At 38.3% G+C, this 13,748-nt stretch overlaps 1 protein-coding gene across 11 annotated transcripts in view; it reads right to left on the bottom strand.

Moving 5' to 3' along the window:
* Positions 1 to 11,647: 11,647 nt before the first annotated feature.
* CCDC91 (coiled-coil domain containing 91) overlaps positions 11,648 to 13,748 on the bottom strand; it is a 347,553-nt gene continuing 345,452 nt past the window's right edge. For all 11 annotated transcript variants that reach the window (XM_054442943.2, XM_054442947.2, XM_054442944.1 and 8 more), the window contains one exon: positions 11,648 to 12,744. In XM_054442943.2, coding sequence (XP_054298918.1) covers positions 12,634 to 12,744 — 111 coding nt within the window. In that variant the 3' untranslated portion in view covers positions 11,648 to 12,633. The remainder of the gene's footprint in view (positions 12,745 to 13,748) is intronic.

The following is a 13,748-nucleotide window of genomic DNA, read 5'->3' as shown; positions in this document are numbered from 1 at the left end:
TCCCCTCTGGCAAGGGAATCTCTATATTTGCATTTTCCAAGAGTAGCCACTAGTCACGAGTAACTATATAAATTTAAATAAAATGAAATTAATTAGTGTCCTCTGTCACACTAGCCACATTTCAAGTGTTCAGTAACCACATGTAGCTAGGAGCTAGCAAACTGGGCCGTGCATATATAGAGAGTTTCCATCATCTCAGAAAGTTTTATCAGGTAACATTGCCAAATGATTGACAATGAAGATACCCAATTACAGTATAATTTTTCTTTCTTATTAAGTGTACTAAGATACAGGCACCCTCTATTCCTTAAAAGTATGTAAAAATACCTCTAGCACAAAATGTAAAACTAAAGACCATCTCAGACCTTTAGTCCCATCCCTTCCTCTTGTATTGGCTTACTTAAATTATTTCTTGGAAATGGAATGGTTCCAGCCTTGTGATCCCATGTTCTGCTGGTAAGCCTATCAAATTCACCTATGTCATAAAGAAGCACGGCATGGCCCCCTGACAGCTTGTTGAAGTAGGATTGCCTGAGGTTACCTGACACAGTCCACCTCTCAAGTACTCCTATTAATCAGCTGAATATATAATAATTAGAACAGCTATTAAAAAAGGACATGTTGGAACTGTTACCTAAGCCAGGTGGTTTTAGGCAATAAAATGGCCCTTTCCTTTCCTGCTGCTCTTATTTAAGATTTATTGGATTTTGCAATTTTCCCTCCCTCTTGACCCCATTCCCATTTTACTTAAGCTTCCTAACTGGTATTTCTTGGTCAGTGTTTGCCATGATGGCAGAACTGGTGATGTCACACAGCAAGGAGAAGAAGAGACAAGAGTAAACTTTTCATGGCCAGTGAGGCTAATTACATGTTGGGCCTTCATGCCCTGCTGGGCTTTTCCTTAACTACCCCGTACCAAGCTCCTATTTGCTTGACACTCCAACTGTCAGAAAATGTCAAGAATAGCCTGAAGCTGCATATTCTTTTGCAGTACATACAATTCTGTATGAAAAGATTCACCAAAAGGTAAAGGGGCCAGAGAGGAAAAGACAACAGGAAGGAATCCTTTTTTTACTCTCAGATTTCTCACCATCACAAGTGGAACTCTTAATCAAAACTGAACGAGAGTGTGGATATTTATAACATTGAATTCTGATCCCAAGTAAACTTTCAAGGAGAGAGACTTTAGTTTGAGAGTAACTAACAGTAGAGGAGAAAGAAGCACGCAGGTCAAACTTTAAGTCATACAGAAGACGAGGGGAAGAAAAAGAAGCCAGCTGACTCCCAAGAGGTTACATACATATCAATGGAGGTTTGCATGTCTCTTAACTATGCATTTACTTTCTCCCTTTCTTCAACTCAGTTGAACTTTTACCATCTGCAGACTTGATTCTGTTAGCATCCCTGCCCCAGTGACATACATCACAACAAATGGCTTACATCTATTCCTACTATATTGTATATGTTCCTGAAATCAGAATGAGACAATGAATACATTTTACCATAAAGACATTACACTTACAATGATTCAACAAATTTAGGTTTTAGGAGATCATTGGCTATAATACAGAATACTTGGGGGCAAGAATGGAAGCAAGTACTCTTTTAGAAGGCCATTTCAAAAGTCTAGGCTAGAGATCATAAAGACTGGTTGGAAGGTAGTGGTCAGAATGAATGGAAAAGATAGATGGATTCAGGATATATTTTGAGTAGAGCTGACAGGACTGAGTTTGGTGTAGGGAATGGGGAGGGGAAGCAGGGAGGGATGATGCTGACATTCACTGAGATGAGGAATATTAGAAAAGACACACATGAGAAAAGAATTTGGGTGGCAGAGGTGGAGTGAGGATGAAGAATACTGTTTTTGATATGTTAAGTACCACATCTAAGTGGAAATATTAAGTAGGCAGCTGAATCTAGGACTCTGGACTTAAGAAGAAAGAAATGGGCTGCAGCTACAAATGTGGTGGTCTTTAGCATATAGAGATTATTTAAAGCCATGTAATCAGTAGAGATCACGTAGAAAGAGGGAATAAAAAAATAATGAGGGCACCATCCTTGTTACATTTGAGGTTAGGGTCTAAATAACACTGCATTATGAGTTTTATAGAAGTTTAGGTTTCTCTGTGGACTATTTAATATGTATAATGGAGAATATGCATCTAAAATTCTAAGGAATGGGCATAAAACACATATTTCTGAACACAAGTATTCGTCCTGTGGGGAAATGCCAGTATATCAAAGGATTTATATTAAGTAGAATCACTGCTGCACTTTGAATTCATTCACATAGAAGTGAATACATCTTACTCTTCAATGACCATAGCTGGTTATTTATCTGGATTGCTTGGAACCATATAGACCAGTTTTATAAAAATCTTATTTGATATTTCTACCTAGTTTACTGCATTTTTTATTTATTTATTTATTTATTTATTTTTATTTTATTATTATTATTATTATTATACTTTAGGTTTTATGGTACATGTGCGCAATGAGCAGGTAACTTACATATGTATACATGTGCCGTGCTGGTGCGCTGCACCCACTAACTCGTCATCTAGCATTAGGTATATCTCCCAATGCTATCCCTCCCCCCTCCCCCCACCCCACAACAGTCCCCAAAGTGTGATGTTCCCCTTCCTGTGTCCATGTGTTCTCATTGTTCAATTCCCACCTATGAGTGAGAATATGCGGTGTTTGGTTTTTCATTCTTGCGATAGTTTACTGAGAATGATGATTTCCAATTTCATCCATGTCCCTACAAAGGACATGAACTCATCATTTTTTATGGCTGCATAGTATTCCATGGTGTACATGTGCCACATTTTCTTAATCCAGTCTATCACTGTTGGACATTTGGGTTGGTTCCAAGTCTTTGCTATTGTGAATAACGCCGCCATAAACATACGTGTGCATGTGTCTTTATAGCAGCATGATTTATAGTCCTTTGGGTATATACCCAGTAATGGGATGGCTGGGTCAAATGGCATTTCTAGTTCTAGATCCCTGAGGAATCGCCACACTGACTTCCACAAGGGTTGAACTAGTTTACAGTCCCACCAACAGTGTAAAAGTGTTCCTATTTCTCCACATCCTCTCCAGCACCTGTTGTTTCCTGACTTTTTAATGATTGCCATTCTAACTGGTGTGAGATGGTATCTCATTGTGGTTTTGATTTGCATTTCTCTGATGGCCAGTGATGGTGAGCATTTTTTCATGTGTTTTTTGGCTGCATAAATGTCTTCTTTTGAGAAGTGTCTGTTCATGTCCTTTGCCCACTTTTTGATGGGGTTGTTTGTTTTTTTCTTGTAAATTTGTTGGAGTTCATTGTAGATTCTGGATATTAGCCCTTTGTCAGATGAGTAGGTTGCGAAAATTTTCTCCCATTTTGTAGGTTGCCTGTTCACTCTGATGGTAGTTTCTTTTGCTGTGCAGAAGCTCTTTAGTTGAATTAGATCCCATTTGTCAATTTTGGCTTTTGTTGCCATTGCTTTTGGTGTTTTAGACATGAAGTCCTTGCCCATGCCTATGTCCTGAATGGTAATGCCTAGGTTTTCTTCTAGGGTTTTTATGGTTTTACGTCTAACATTTAAGTCTTTAATCCATCTTGAATTGATTTTTGTATAAGGTGTAAGGAAGGGATCCAGTTTCAGCTTTCTATATATGGCTAGCCAGTTTTCCCAGCACCATTTATTAAATAGGGAATCCTTTCCCCATTGCTTGTTTTTCTCAGGTTTGTCAAACATCAGAGAGTTGTAGATATGTGGCATTATTTCTGACGGCTCTGTTCTGTTCCATTGATCTATATCTCTGTTTTGGTACCAGTACCATGCTGTTTTGGTTACTGTAGCCTTGTAGTATAGTTTGAAGTCAGGTAGTGTGATGCCTCCAGCTTTGTTCTTTTGGCTTAGGATTGACTTGGTGATGCGGGCTCTTTTTTGGTTCCATATGAACTTTAAAGTAGTTTTTTCCAATTCTGTGAAGAAAGTCATTGGTAGCTTGATGGGGATGGCATTGAATCTGTAAATTACCTTGGGAAGGATGGCCATTTTCATGATATTGATTCTTCCTACCCATGAGCATGGAATGTTCTTCCATTTGTTTGTATCCTCTTTTATTTCCTTGAGCAGTGGTTTGTAGTTCTCCTTGAAGAGGTCCTTCACATCCCTTGTAAGTTGGATTCCTAGGTATTTTATTCTCTTTGAAGCAATTGTGAATGGGAGTTCACTCATGATTTGGCTCTCTGTTTGTCTGTTATTGATGTATAAGAATGCTTGTTATTTTTGTACATTGATTTTGTATCCTGAGACTTTGCTGAAGTTGCTTATCAGCTTAAGGAGATTTTGGGCTGAGACAATGGGGTTTTCTAGATATACAATCATGTCATCTGCAAACAGGGACAATTTGACTTCCTCTTTTCCTAATTGAATACCCTTTATTTCCTTCTCCTGCCTAATTGCCCTGGCCAGAACTTCCAACACTACGTTGAATAGAAGTGGTGAGAGAGGGCATCCCTGTCTTGTGCCAGTTTTCAAAGGAAATGCTTCCAGTTTTTGCCCATTCAGTATGATATTGGCTGTGGGTTTGTCATAGATAGCTCTTATTATTTTGAGATACATCTCATCAATACCTAATTGATTGAGAGTTTTTAGCATGAAGGGTTGTTGAATTTTGTCAAAGGCCTTTTCTGCATCTATTGAGATAATCATGTGGTTTTTGTCTTTGGTTTTGTTTATATGCTGGATTACATTTATTGATTTGCGTATATTGAACCAGCCTTGCATCCCAGGGATGAAGCCCACTTGATCATGGTGGATAAGCTTTTTGATGTGCTGCTGGATTCGGTTTGCCAGTATTTTATTGAGGATTTTTGCATCAATGTTCATCAAGGATATCAGTCTAAAATTCTCTTTTTTTGTTGTGTCTCTGCCAGGCTTTGGTATCAGGATGATGCTGGCCTCATAAAATGAGTTAGGGAGGATTCCCTCTTTTTCTATTGATTGGAATAGTTTCAGAAGGAATGGTACCAGTTCCTCCTTGTACCTCTGGTAGAATTCGGCTGTGAACCCATCTGGTCCTAGACTTTTTTTGGTTGGTAAGCTATTGATTATTGCCACAATTTCAGCTCCTGTTATTGGTCTATTCAGAGATTCAACTTCTTCCTGGTTTAGTCTTGGGAGGGTGTATGTGTTGAGGAATTTATCCATTTCTTCTAGATTTTCTAGTTTATTTGTATAGAGGTGTTTGTAGTATTCTCTGATGGTAGTTTGTATTTCTGTGGGATCGGTGGTGATATCCCCTTTATCATTTTTAATTGCATCTATTTGATTCTTTTCTCTTTTTTTCTTTATTAATCTTGCTAGCGGTCTATCAATTTTGTTGATCCTTTCAAAGAACCAGCTCCTGGATTCATTAATTTTTTGAAGGGTTTTTTGTGTCTCTATTTCCTTCAGTTCTGCTCTGATTTTAGTTATTTCTTGCCTTCTGCTAGCTTTTGAATGTGTTTGCTCTTGCTTTTCTAGTTCTTTTAATTGTGATGTTAGGGTGTCAATTTTGGATCTTTCCTGCTTTCTCTTGTGGGCATTTAGTGCTATAAATTTCCCTCTACACACTGCTTTGAATGCATCCCAGAGATTCTGGTATGTTGTGTCTTGGTTCTCGCTGGTTTCAAAGAACATCTTTATTTCTGCCTTCATTTCGTGATGTACCCAGTAGTCATTCAGGAGCAGGTTGTTCAGTTTCCATGTAGTTGAGCGGTTTTGAGTGAGATTCTTAATCCTGAGTTCTAGCTTGATTGCACTGTGATCTGAGAGATAGTTTGTTATAATTTCTGTTCTTTTACATTTATTGAGGAGAGCTTTACTTCCAAGTATGTGGTCAATTTTGGAATAGGTGTGGTGTGGTGCTGAAAAAAATGTATATTCTGTTGATTTGGGGTGGAGAGTTCTGTAGATGCCTATTAGGTCCGCTTGGTGCAGAGCTGAGTTCAATTCCTGGGTATCCTTGTTGACTTTCTGTCTCGTTGATCTGTCTAATGTTGACAGTGGGGTGTTAAAGTCTCCCATTGTTAATGTGTGGGAGTCTAAGTCTCTTTGTAGGTCACTCAGGACTTGCTTTATGAATCTGGGTGCTCCTGTATTGGGTGCATATATATTTAGGATAGTTAGCTCTTCTTGTTGAATTAATCCCTTTACCATTATGTAATGGCCTTCTTTGTCTCTTTTGATCTTTGTTGGTTTAAAGTCTGTTTTATCAGAGACTAGGATTGCAACCCCTGCCTTTTTTTGTTTTCCATTTGCTTGGTAGATCTTCCTCCATCCTTTTATTTTGAGCCTATGTGTGTCTCTGCACGTGAGATGGGTTTCCTGAATACAGCACACTGATGGGTCTTGAGTCTTTATCCAATTTGCCAGTCTGTGTCTTTTAATTGGAGCATTTAGTCCATTTACATTTAAAGTTAATATTGTTATGTGTGAATTTGATCCTGTCATTATGATGTTAGCTGGTTATTTTGCTCGTTAGTTGATGCAGTCTCTTCCTAGTCTCGATGTTCTTTACATTATGGCATGATTTTGCAGTGGCTGGTACCGGTTGTGCCTTTCCATGTTTAGCGCTTCCTTCAGGAGCTCTTTTAGGGCAGGCCTGGTGGTGACAAAATCTCTCAGCATTTGCTTGTCTGTAAAGTATTTTATTTCTCCTTCACTTATGAAGCTTAGTTTGGCTGGATATGAAATTCTGGCTTGAAAATTCTTTTCTTTAAGAATGTTGAATATTGGTCCCCACTCTCTTCTGGCTTGTAGGGTTTCTGCCGAGATATCCGCTGTTAGTCTGATGGGCTTCCCTTTGAGGGTAACCCGACCTTTCTCTCTGGCTGCCCTTAACATTTTTTCCTTCATTTCAACTTTGGTGAATCTGACAATTATGTGTCTTGGAGTTGCTCTTCTCGAGGAGTATCTTTGTGGCGTTCTCTGTATTTCCTGAATCTGAATGTTGGCCTGCCTTGCTAGATTGGGGAAGTTCTCCTGGATAATATCCTGCAGAGTGTTTTCCAACTTGGTTCCATTCTCCCCTTCACTTTCAGGTACACCAATTAGATGTAGATTTGGTCCTTTCACATAGTCCCACATTTCTTGGAGGCTTTGCTCATTTCTTTTTTATTCTTTTTTCTCTAAACTTCCCTTCTCGCTTCATTTCATTCATTTCATCTTCTAGGGCTGATACCCTTTCTTCCATTTGATCGCGTCGGCTCCTGAGGCTTCTGCATTATTCACGTAGTTCTCGAGCCTTGGTTTTCAGCTCCATCAGCTCCTTTAAGCACTTCTCTGTATTGGTTATTCTAGTTACACATTCTTCTAAATTTTTTTCAAAGTTTTCAACTTCTTTGCCTTTGGTTTGAATATCCTCCCGTAGCTCGGAGTAATTTGATCGTCTGAAGCCTTCTTCTCTCAGCTCGTCAAAGTCATTCTCCATCCAGCTTTGTTCTGTTGCTGGTGAGGAACTGCGTTCCTTTGGAGGAGGAGAGGTACTCTGCTTTTTAGAGTTTCCAGTTTTTCTGCTCTGTTTTTTCCCCATCTTTGTGGTTTTATCTACTTTTGGTCTTTGATGATGGTGATGTACAGATGGGTTTTTGGTGTGGATGTCCTTTCTGTTAGTTTTCCTTCTAACAGACAGGACCTTCAGCTGCAGGTCTGTTGGAGTACCTGGCCAGCCGTGTGAGGTGTCAGTCTGCCCCTGCTGGGGGGTGCCTCCCAGTTAGGCTGCTCGGGGGTCAGGGGTCAGGGACCCACTTGAGGAGGTAGTCTGCCCTTTCTCAGATCTCCAGCTGCGTGCTGGGAGAACCACTGCTCTCCTCAAAGCTGTCAGACATGGACATTTAAGTCTGCAGAGGTTACTGCTGTCTTTTTGTTTGTCTGTGCCCTACCCCCAGAGGTGGAGCCTACAGAGGAAGGCAGACCTCCTTGAGCTGTGGTGGGCTCCACCCAGTTCAAGCTTCCCAAGTGCTTTGTTTACCTAAGTGAGCCTGGGCAATGGCGGGCGCCCCTCCCCCAGCCTGGCTGCCGCCTTGCTGTTTGATCTCAGACTGCTGTGCTAGCAATCAGCGAGACTCCGTGGGCGTAGGACCCTCTGAGCCAGGTGCGGGCTATAATCTCCTGGGGCACCGTTTCCTAAGCCCGTCGGAAAAGCACAGTATTCGGGTGGGAGTGGCCCGATTTTCCAGGTGCTGTCTGTCACCCCTGGAAAGGGAACTCCCTGACCCCTTGCACTTCCCGAGTTCCCGAGTGAGGCAATGCCTTGCCCCTGCTTCGGCTGGTGCATGGTGCACTCACCCACTGACATGCGCCCACTGTCTGGCACTCCCTAGTGAGATGAACACGGTACCTCGATGGAAATGCAGAAATCACCCGTCTTGTGTCACTCACGCTGGGAGCTGTAGACCGGAGCTGTTCCTGTTCGGCCATCTTGGCTCCTCCCCCCAACTCTCACACTCTTTACTGCATTTTCTATAACTACAACCAACTGACACAGAGTACAGAAGTTTTTTCCTGCTTTATGAGAAAAAAAGAGAAAATTATAAGAAAAACAACATGTATTGTTGCTTATTTTTATCTATAAAAAGCCCAGAATCATAAAAACATATTAGTTTGCCTATAAAATTATAACATATAATGAATTTTAAAGAATAGCTCACTGAGACAATAAGTATAAACTTACTAATTGAATCACTAAGTGTTAAACATTTTTGTAGAGTTGAATTAAACATTTACACTTGACAGCTAATCAGGCAAAAAACCAAAAAATATTATAGGAAAAATGTTTCAAAAAATGTAGTGCTGTTTAGTGGTTGTAACAATTTCAGAAAAAAGTACCTCAATAAAACGGACAAAACTCAAAATTCATTACATATATATCTTGCCACAAGAAATCTTCTATTATCTGTTTCAGTATCTGAGCTGTGTTGAAGTCAGCAATTTGTACATTTTGTGGCTTCATTTTTTTTTTTCTTTTTAAATCAGCTACCAGACTTCTGAGAACTGAATGTTTGCCAGGACTGAGTCAAATTTTCCTACCTTTTGAATAAGTTTGTTTCTTGATTTCTGTGTATTTCTCAAAACAAGGCCAATTTGTATCACAATTCAGAGTCAGAAATGAATTGAAAAATACTGTCAGATATTCTTGGCATCGTTATCACCAGGACTCACACACTGCTCTGGACATTCCCTGATCTGACCCAATCTTAAGCACCTCTCCTCTCCTTACACGTAACTTCCACTGGGCCCTCTGAATCTTCTACTCTTGATCACAAAACTTTATGCACTCAGTCTGCCCTCTAAACATTGTTGCTCCCTATGTGTTCCAACTCCAAACTGATGGACCAGTAGGTTTAATGCTATTCTATAGCCCTCTCAAGCAGACGCTGTTTACTCTTGTAGCTAGGCCCCTCTCAGCACCATATGAAATGATTTCACATATAATTTCTCATATGTTCTTCCCTACTTATATTTAGAGGATCTTCCAGATTTGGGTAGCACGTTTCAATCAATGTGATTTAGTCATTTGAGTATCACTGGAAATGCAGAGTTCATTTTAGAGTTTTCAGAAATTTTATTGATTTATATAGAAGGTAGGTTTTACTGTTTTATGAGCGTTAATTTTCTTACAGGATCTCATTCAGAAACACAGCAACTTTAGCTAAATCCTTTAAAGAGGTAGTCAGAATCTATTAGCTGGGAATTAGTTGGTTAATTACATTGCAGGTGCAATAATTGTTTTATTGATTGATTCAATTATTTATTAACTCAATTATACACTAAGTCCTCACTACAGGCCAGGCACTATGAAATGCATTGATATAACAAACAAAACAGATGTGGTCTCTCTGCTTAGGAGGAGGCAGACATAAATAAAAACACAAATTATTAATTATAAATAACAATTAAAACATTATTTAATTACTCCATAGGAAAAGTTCAATATATAGTGACTCCGGGAATGGGGATAACTTAAGGGGGAGCAACTTGTTGAGAATGAATGCTTGGGAAGGTGGGGTAAGAAAACAAAACCAGATCAAAGAAAATTCTACCTGCTCTTTCCCTTCTACTTATATATACCAATGATTGGTGAGCAAGTAGCCCGTGGATTATGGGGGACTGGGTGTGCTAAAAATGTGTTTATCAGTTAAATTCAGAGAACAGTTTTAGTTTTGCCTGGCTTAAAAAAAGAGCCCGGCAGTCACAACTGTGGGCTCTCATATATAGTGATAACATCCACTTACTATGATGCTGATGGTGATGCCTACAAGTAAGGAGCCTGTGGATTCAGAACACATTGGCTTTCTGCTTCTTGTTAGCAAAGTCTTTGGAGATACGGCAGAGCTGTTTACTAGTATGTAAACAGAAGACTAGAGGCAGAGTGCTTTAATCCAAGTCTCCTTTTCTCTTGAAGTTTTATAAATATTTTCCAGGTTTATATATACATTTTTATTATGCAGATGTATTACTCTTTTAAATATAGAGAACATTTCCTGATTCCGTTCAGTTTGTCAGATAAAAAAAGAAGTTATAATAATAGATAACTGACTCACTGCAGAATAACACCAATCATAGGGACATTGTTCTGTTTTTGATTTCAAAGCAATCACTGAGTAAGCCTCCTTTGAAATGGAACGTGAGTCAGCATTCAGCAAAGCTGAGTTTAGACCTCTACTCTAGATTCTGAGTGACACAAAGCTTTTAAATAGGGCACTGTTTGTTCATAGTTTTGGGTATCTGCGATTTACTTGGCTTTGTTAGACAATACAGGCTTTGGTTCAGTTATATTTTTAACATTCCTTAAAATAAATCAAAGAGTGTTCCCATTTTGGATGCGGATTGGTATGGTAGAGGAAATGAGGAGCTAACAAGTGCCAAGTATCCAGGGATTACTTACTGGGATCTGTGCTTGACTGCTTTGGTTAATATTTTTTTGGTTGCACATAATAGAAACTGGCTCTGGCTAGCTTAAGGGAAAAAAGTAAGTGGTGCTAACATATTGGAAGAATATTCAGGTATCTCACAGAATCCGAGACTCAGGAAAAAAAGGGTTGGGGTCACCTCTAACCTCAGAAATAAGGGTTCATGTCTGTCTCCCTATGGTAAGGAAGCTGAAGTGATCTCACCATAAGACTTTTCATAAGAGGCCCACTTGGGGTCAGGTCTTCACCTGTGGGTCAGTCAGTCAAGGTTAGAGAGGCAGAATGCTATGGTTTAGCCACTTGTTTGTAGGTACTCACACCTGTATTTTGTGATTAATTTCCAGAGAAAGGGAAATTATTATAAACTGGAGGCTATACCAGCAAGCACTATATGGGGTACTTTACAAGATTAATTTTTTTAATAGCCTGTAAAAATCACTCTTTCTACCTCGCAAATGAGGAAACTGAGACTCAAATTGGTTAGGCAGCTTGTCTAAGGATCTACAATTAAAATTTAGCAGGGCTAGAAGGCCAAGCAGGTCTACAAGGAAGGCTAATCTTGTTCTTAAAATATTTGAGTAGTGTGATAAAACTACCTAGGATAGAAAATTTCAACTTGAGAAAGAAAAATTCTAAAACAAAATAAAATATATTTTTTAAAGAAATTAAAAAAAACAAAAAGTAACAACCAAATAAGTTTGGGAGCTCTTTTTATTACACTGAGAAATCTCAGAAAAGTACAAAGCCCATGAAAGTAGATGCATTTCAGAAAATAAGATAAAACATTTGCATACATACATATTAACGACATTTTAGTTTTGAATTAAAAATATTCATGATTTTGCATTTAAGCATACTGCCTGTGAATTAAGTACATTCTGAAATACTGGGAAAAGATTTCATATATCCTGTACTTGAACCTAAATTCCTATAAATGGCTGAGTTATATTCTCTTTCTAGAGATTAAGTTCACAATTTGATTTGTAGACTAATGGTTTTATTGATTCAAAGTAACTTTAAAGAGCAGAAATAGGAAACAAGCATATATCACACACACCCCTTTAGTTTAAGTGATATATCAGATCAAAGTTGAATTAATGTAATAATCTTTAGTGCTTTTAATTGTATTGTTTGTTTTCAGTAGACCAATGAAAATACATAGATCCAACTGCAGAAGAGGTTAGGTAATGCCGGAATGATTCTCTATCATATTGGTGTTTTATTTCCAATTATACAGGTAAATAAGTGATGTTGAAATCCATGCTATTTCTATCCTCTAGATGAATGTACGGTTACATTCTAGCATCTCATCAGGAGTCATCATGAAACAATAATATATTTACTACTTTTGCAAAATAATATATAATAGACTCCCACAGGCTATAGTTTACTTCATTAATTTTGATAATGTGGCACTTTACAATGGCTTTTGGGTCATCTCATACTCCGTTGCTGCTACTACTACTACTAATAAAATAACAGTAAATGTAAAGAAGAAACCAAAAGAAAATAAATTAGATCACTTGATAGTTCTAAATATTGTTTTGGTCTATCCTTGAACTGGAAATCAATTCTACATGATTTGGAAAGAAAACAAACACATCTTTATAATTCAGAGCGTGTATTTTGAAGGTGTAATATGATTTATCCAATGCCAGTGTGGGTTTGTCATGTTCTTTTTATTCAATGTCAACTGGTTCCGTAGCTATTAAAGCACTTAACTGTTTCTGTGCACAGGAGAGGAACAGTTCCAAACTGGACAGGCTTCTTTGGCGGATGACTTGATCTAGCTGTTTAATTTTTTTAAAGAGAGAGAGAAAGAGAACAAAAAATACTGAGTTGAAGGATAAAGAATATTATGTCTCTGAAGCCCACTAGAAAAAACTTTCCAGATGAGACAATTTAGGAAATCAAATAGTACTTTAAACTGAATGACAGTAAAGTCACTCTTTCTGGCCTAAATCATCTAAGATGAGATGATAATCATTATAGTTTTATAACTGATGTTGTTACTCAGTTATTAGAGAAATATCACACATTTGATCAGAATTATTTCAGAAAACATAAAATAGTATCAAAATGCCAGTTCTTAGTGTATATACGCAACCAAACATCCACAAATACATTACAGATGCAAGTAACAAAATAAATACATAGTACAGAAACACAGCATAATCACATCATGCACAGGGTTTAGTGGAACAAATAATAAGGGAGGAGATAAACAATTTGCTGAAATTAGAGAAAGTTTTGGGGAAAAGTATGCTTTAAAAAACATTTGAGGCCAGGTGCGGAGGCTCACACCTGTAATCCCAGCACTTTGGGAGGCTGAGGTGGGCGAATCATTTGAGGTCAGGAGTTTGAGACCAGCCTGGCCAACATGGTGAAACACCATCTCTACTAAATATATAAAAAATCAGCTGCACATGGTGGTGCACACCTGTAATCTCAGCTACTTAGGAGGTTGAGGCAAAAGAATTTCTTGAATCCAGGAGACAGAGGTTGCAGTGAGCCAAGATTGTGCCACTGCACTCCAGCCTGGGTGACAGAGTTAGACTCTGTTTTAAAAAAATAAAACAACACACAAAATATTTGATATTGTTGAAACTTTTTTTGTTCTTGTCCCTCGGCTAAGGTAGAGATGTTTTATTAGGATGTTTTAATATTTCAATAGCAAACTCATATGGTAAACGAAACAAGAGGGTTAGTAAGGGAAATCATTTGGATTAAATATAATAAAGAACTCTCTGGATGGTAAAGATTATTGAACATAAGAAGAAAAGCTTCAAACTCT

The sequence above is a fragment of the Pongo pygmaeus genome, chromosome 10, assembly GCF_028885625.2.
Source record: "Pongo pygmaeus isolate AG05252 chromosome 10, NHGRI_mPonPyg2-v2.0_pri, whole genome shotgun sequence".
Classification (NCBI taxonomy): domain Eukaryota; kingdom Metazoa; phylum Chordata; class Mammalia; order Primates; family Hominidae; genus Pongo; species Pongo pygmaeus.
This window is presented reverse-complemented; position numbering and strand designations above follow the sequence as displayed.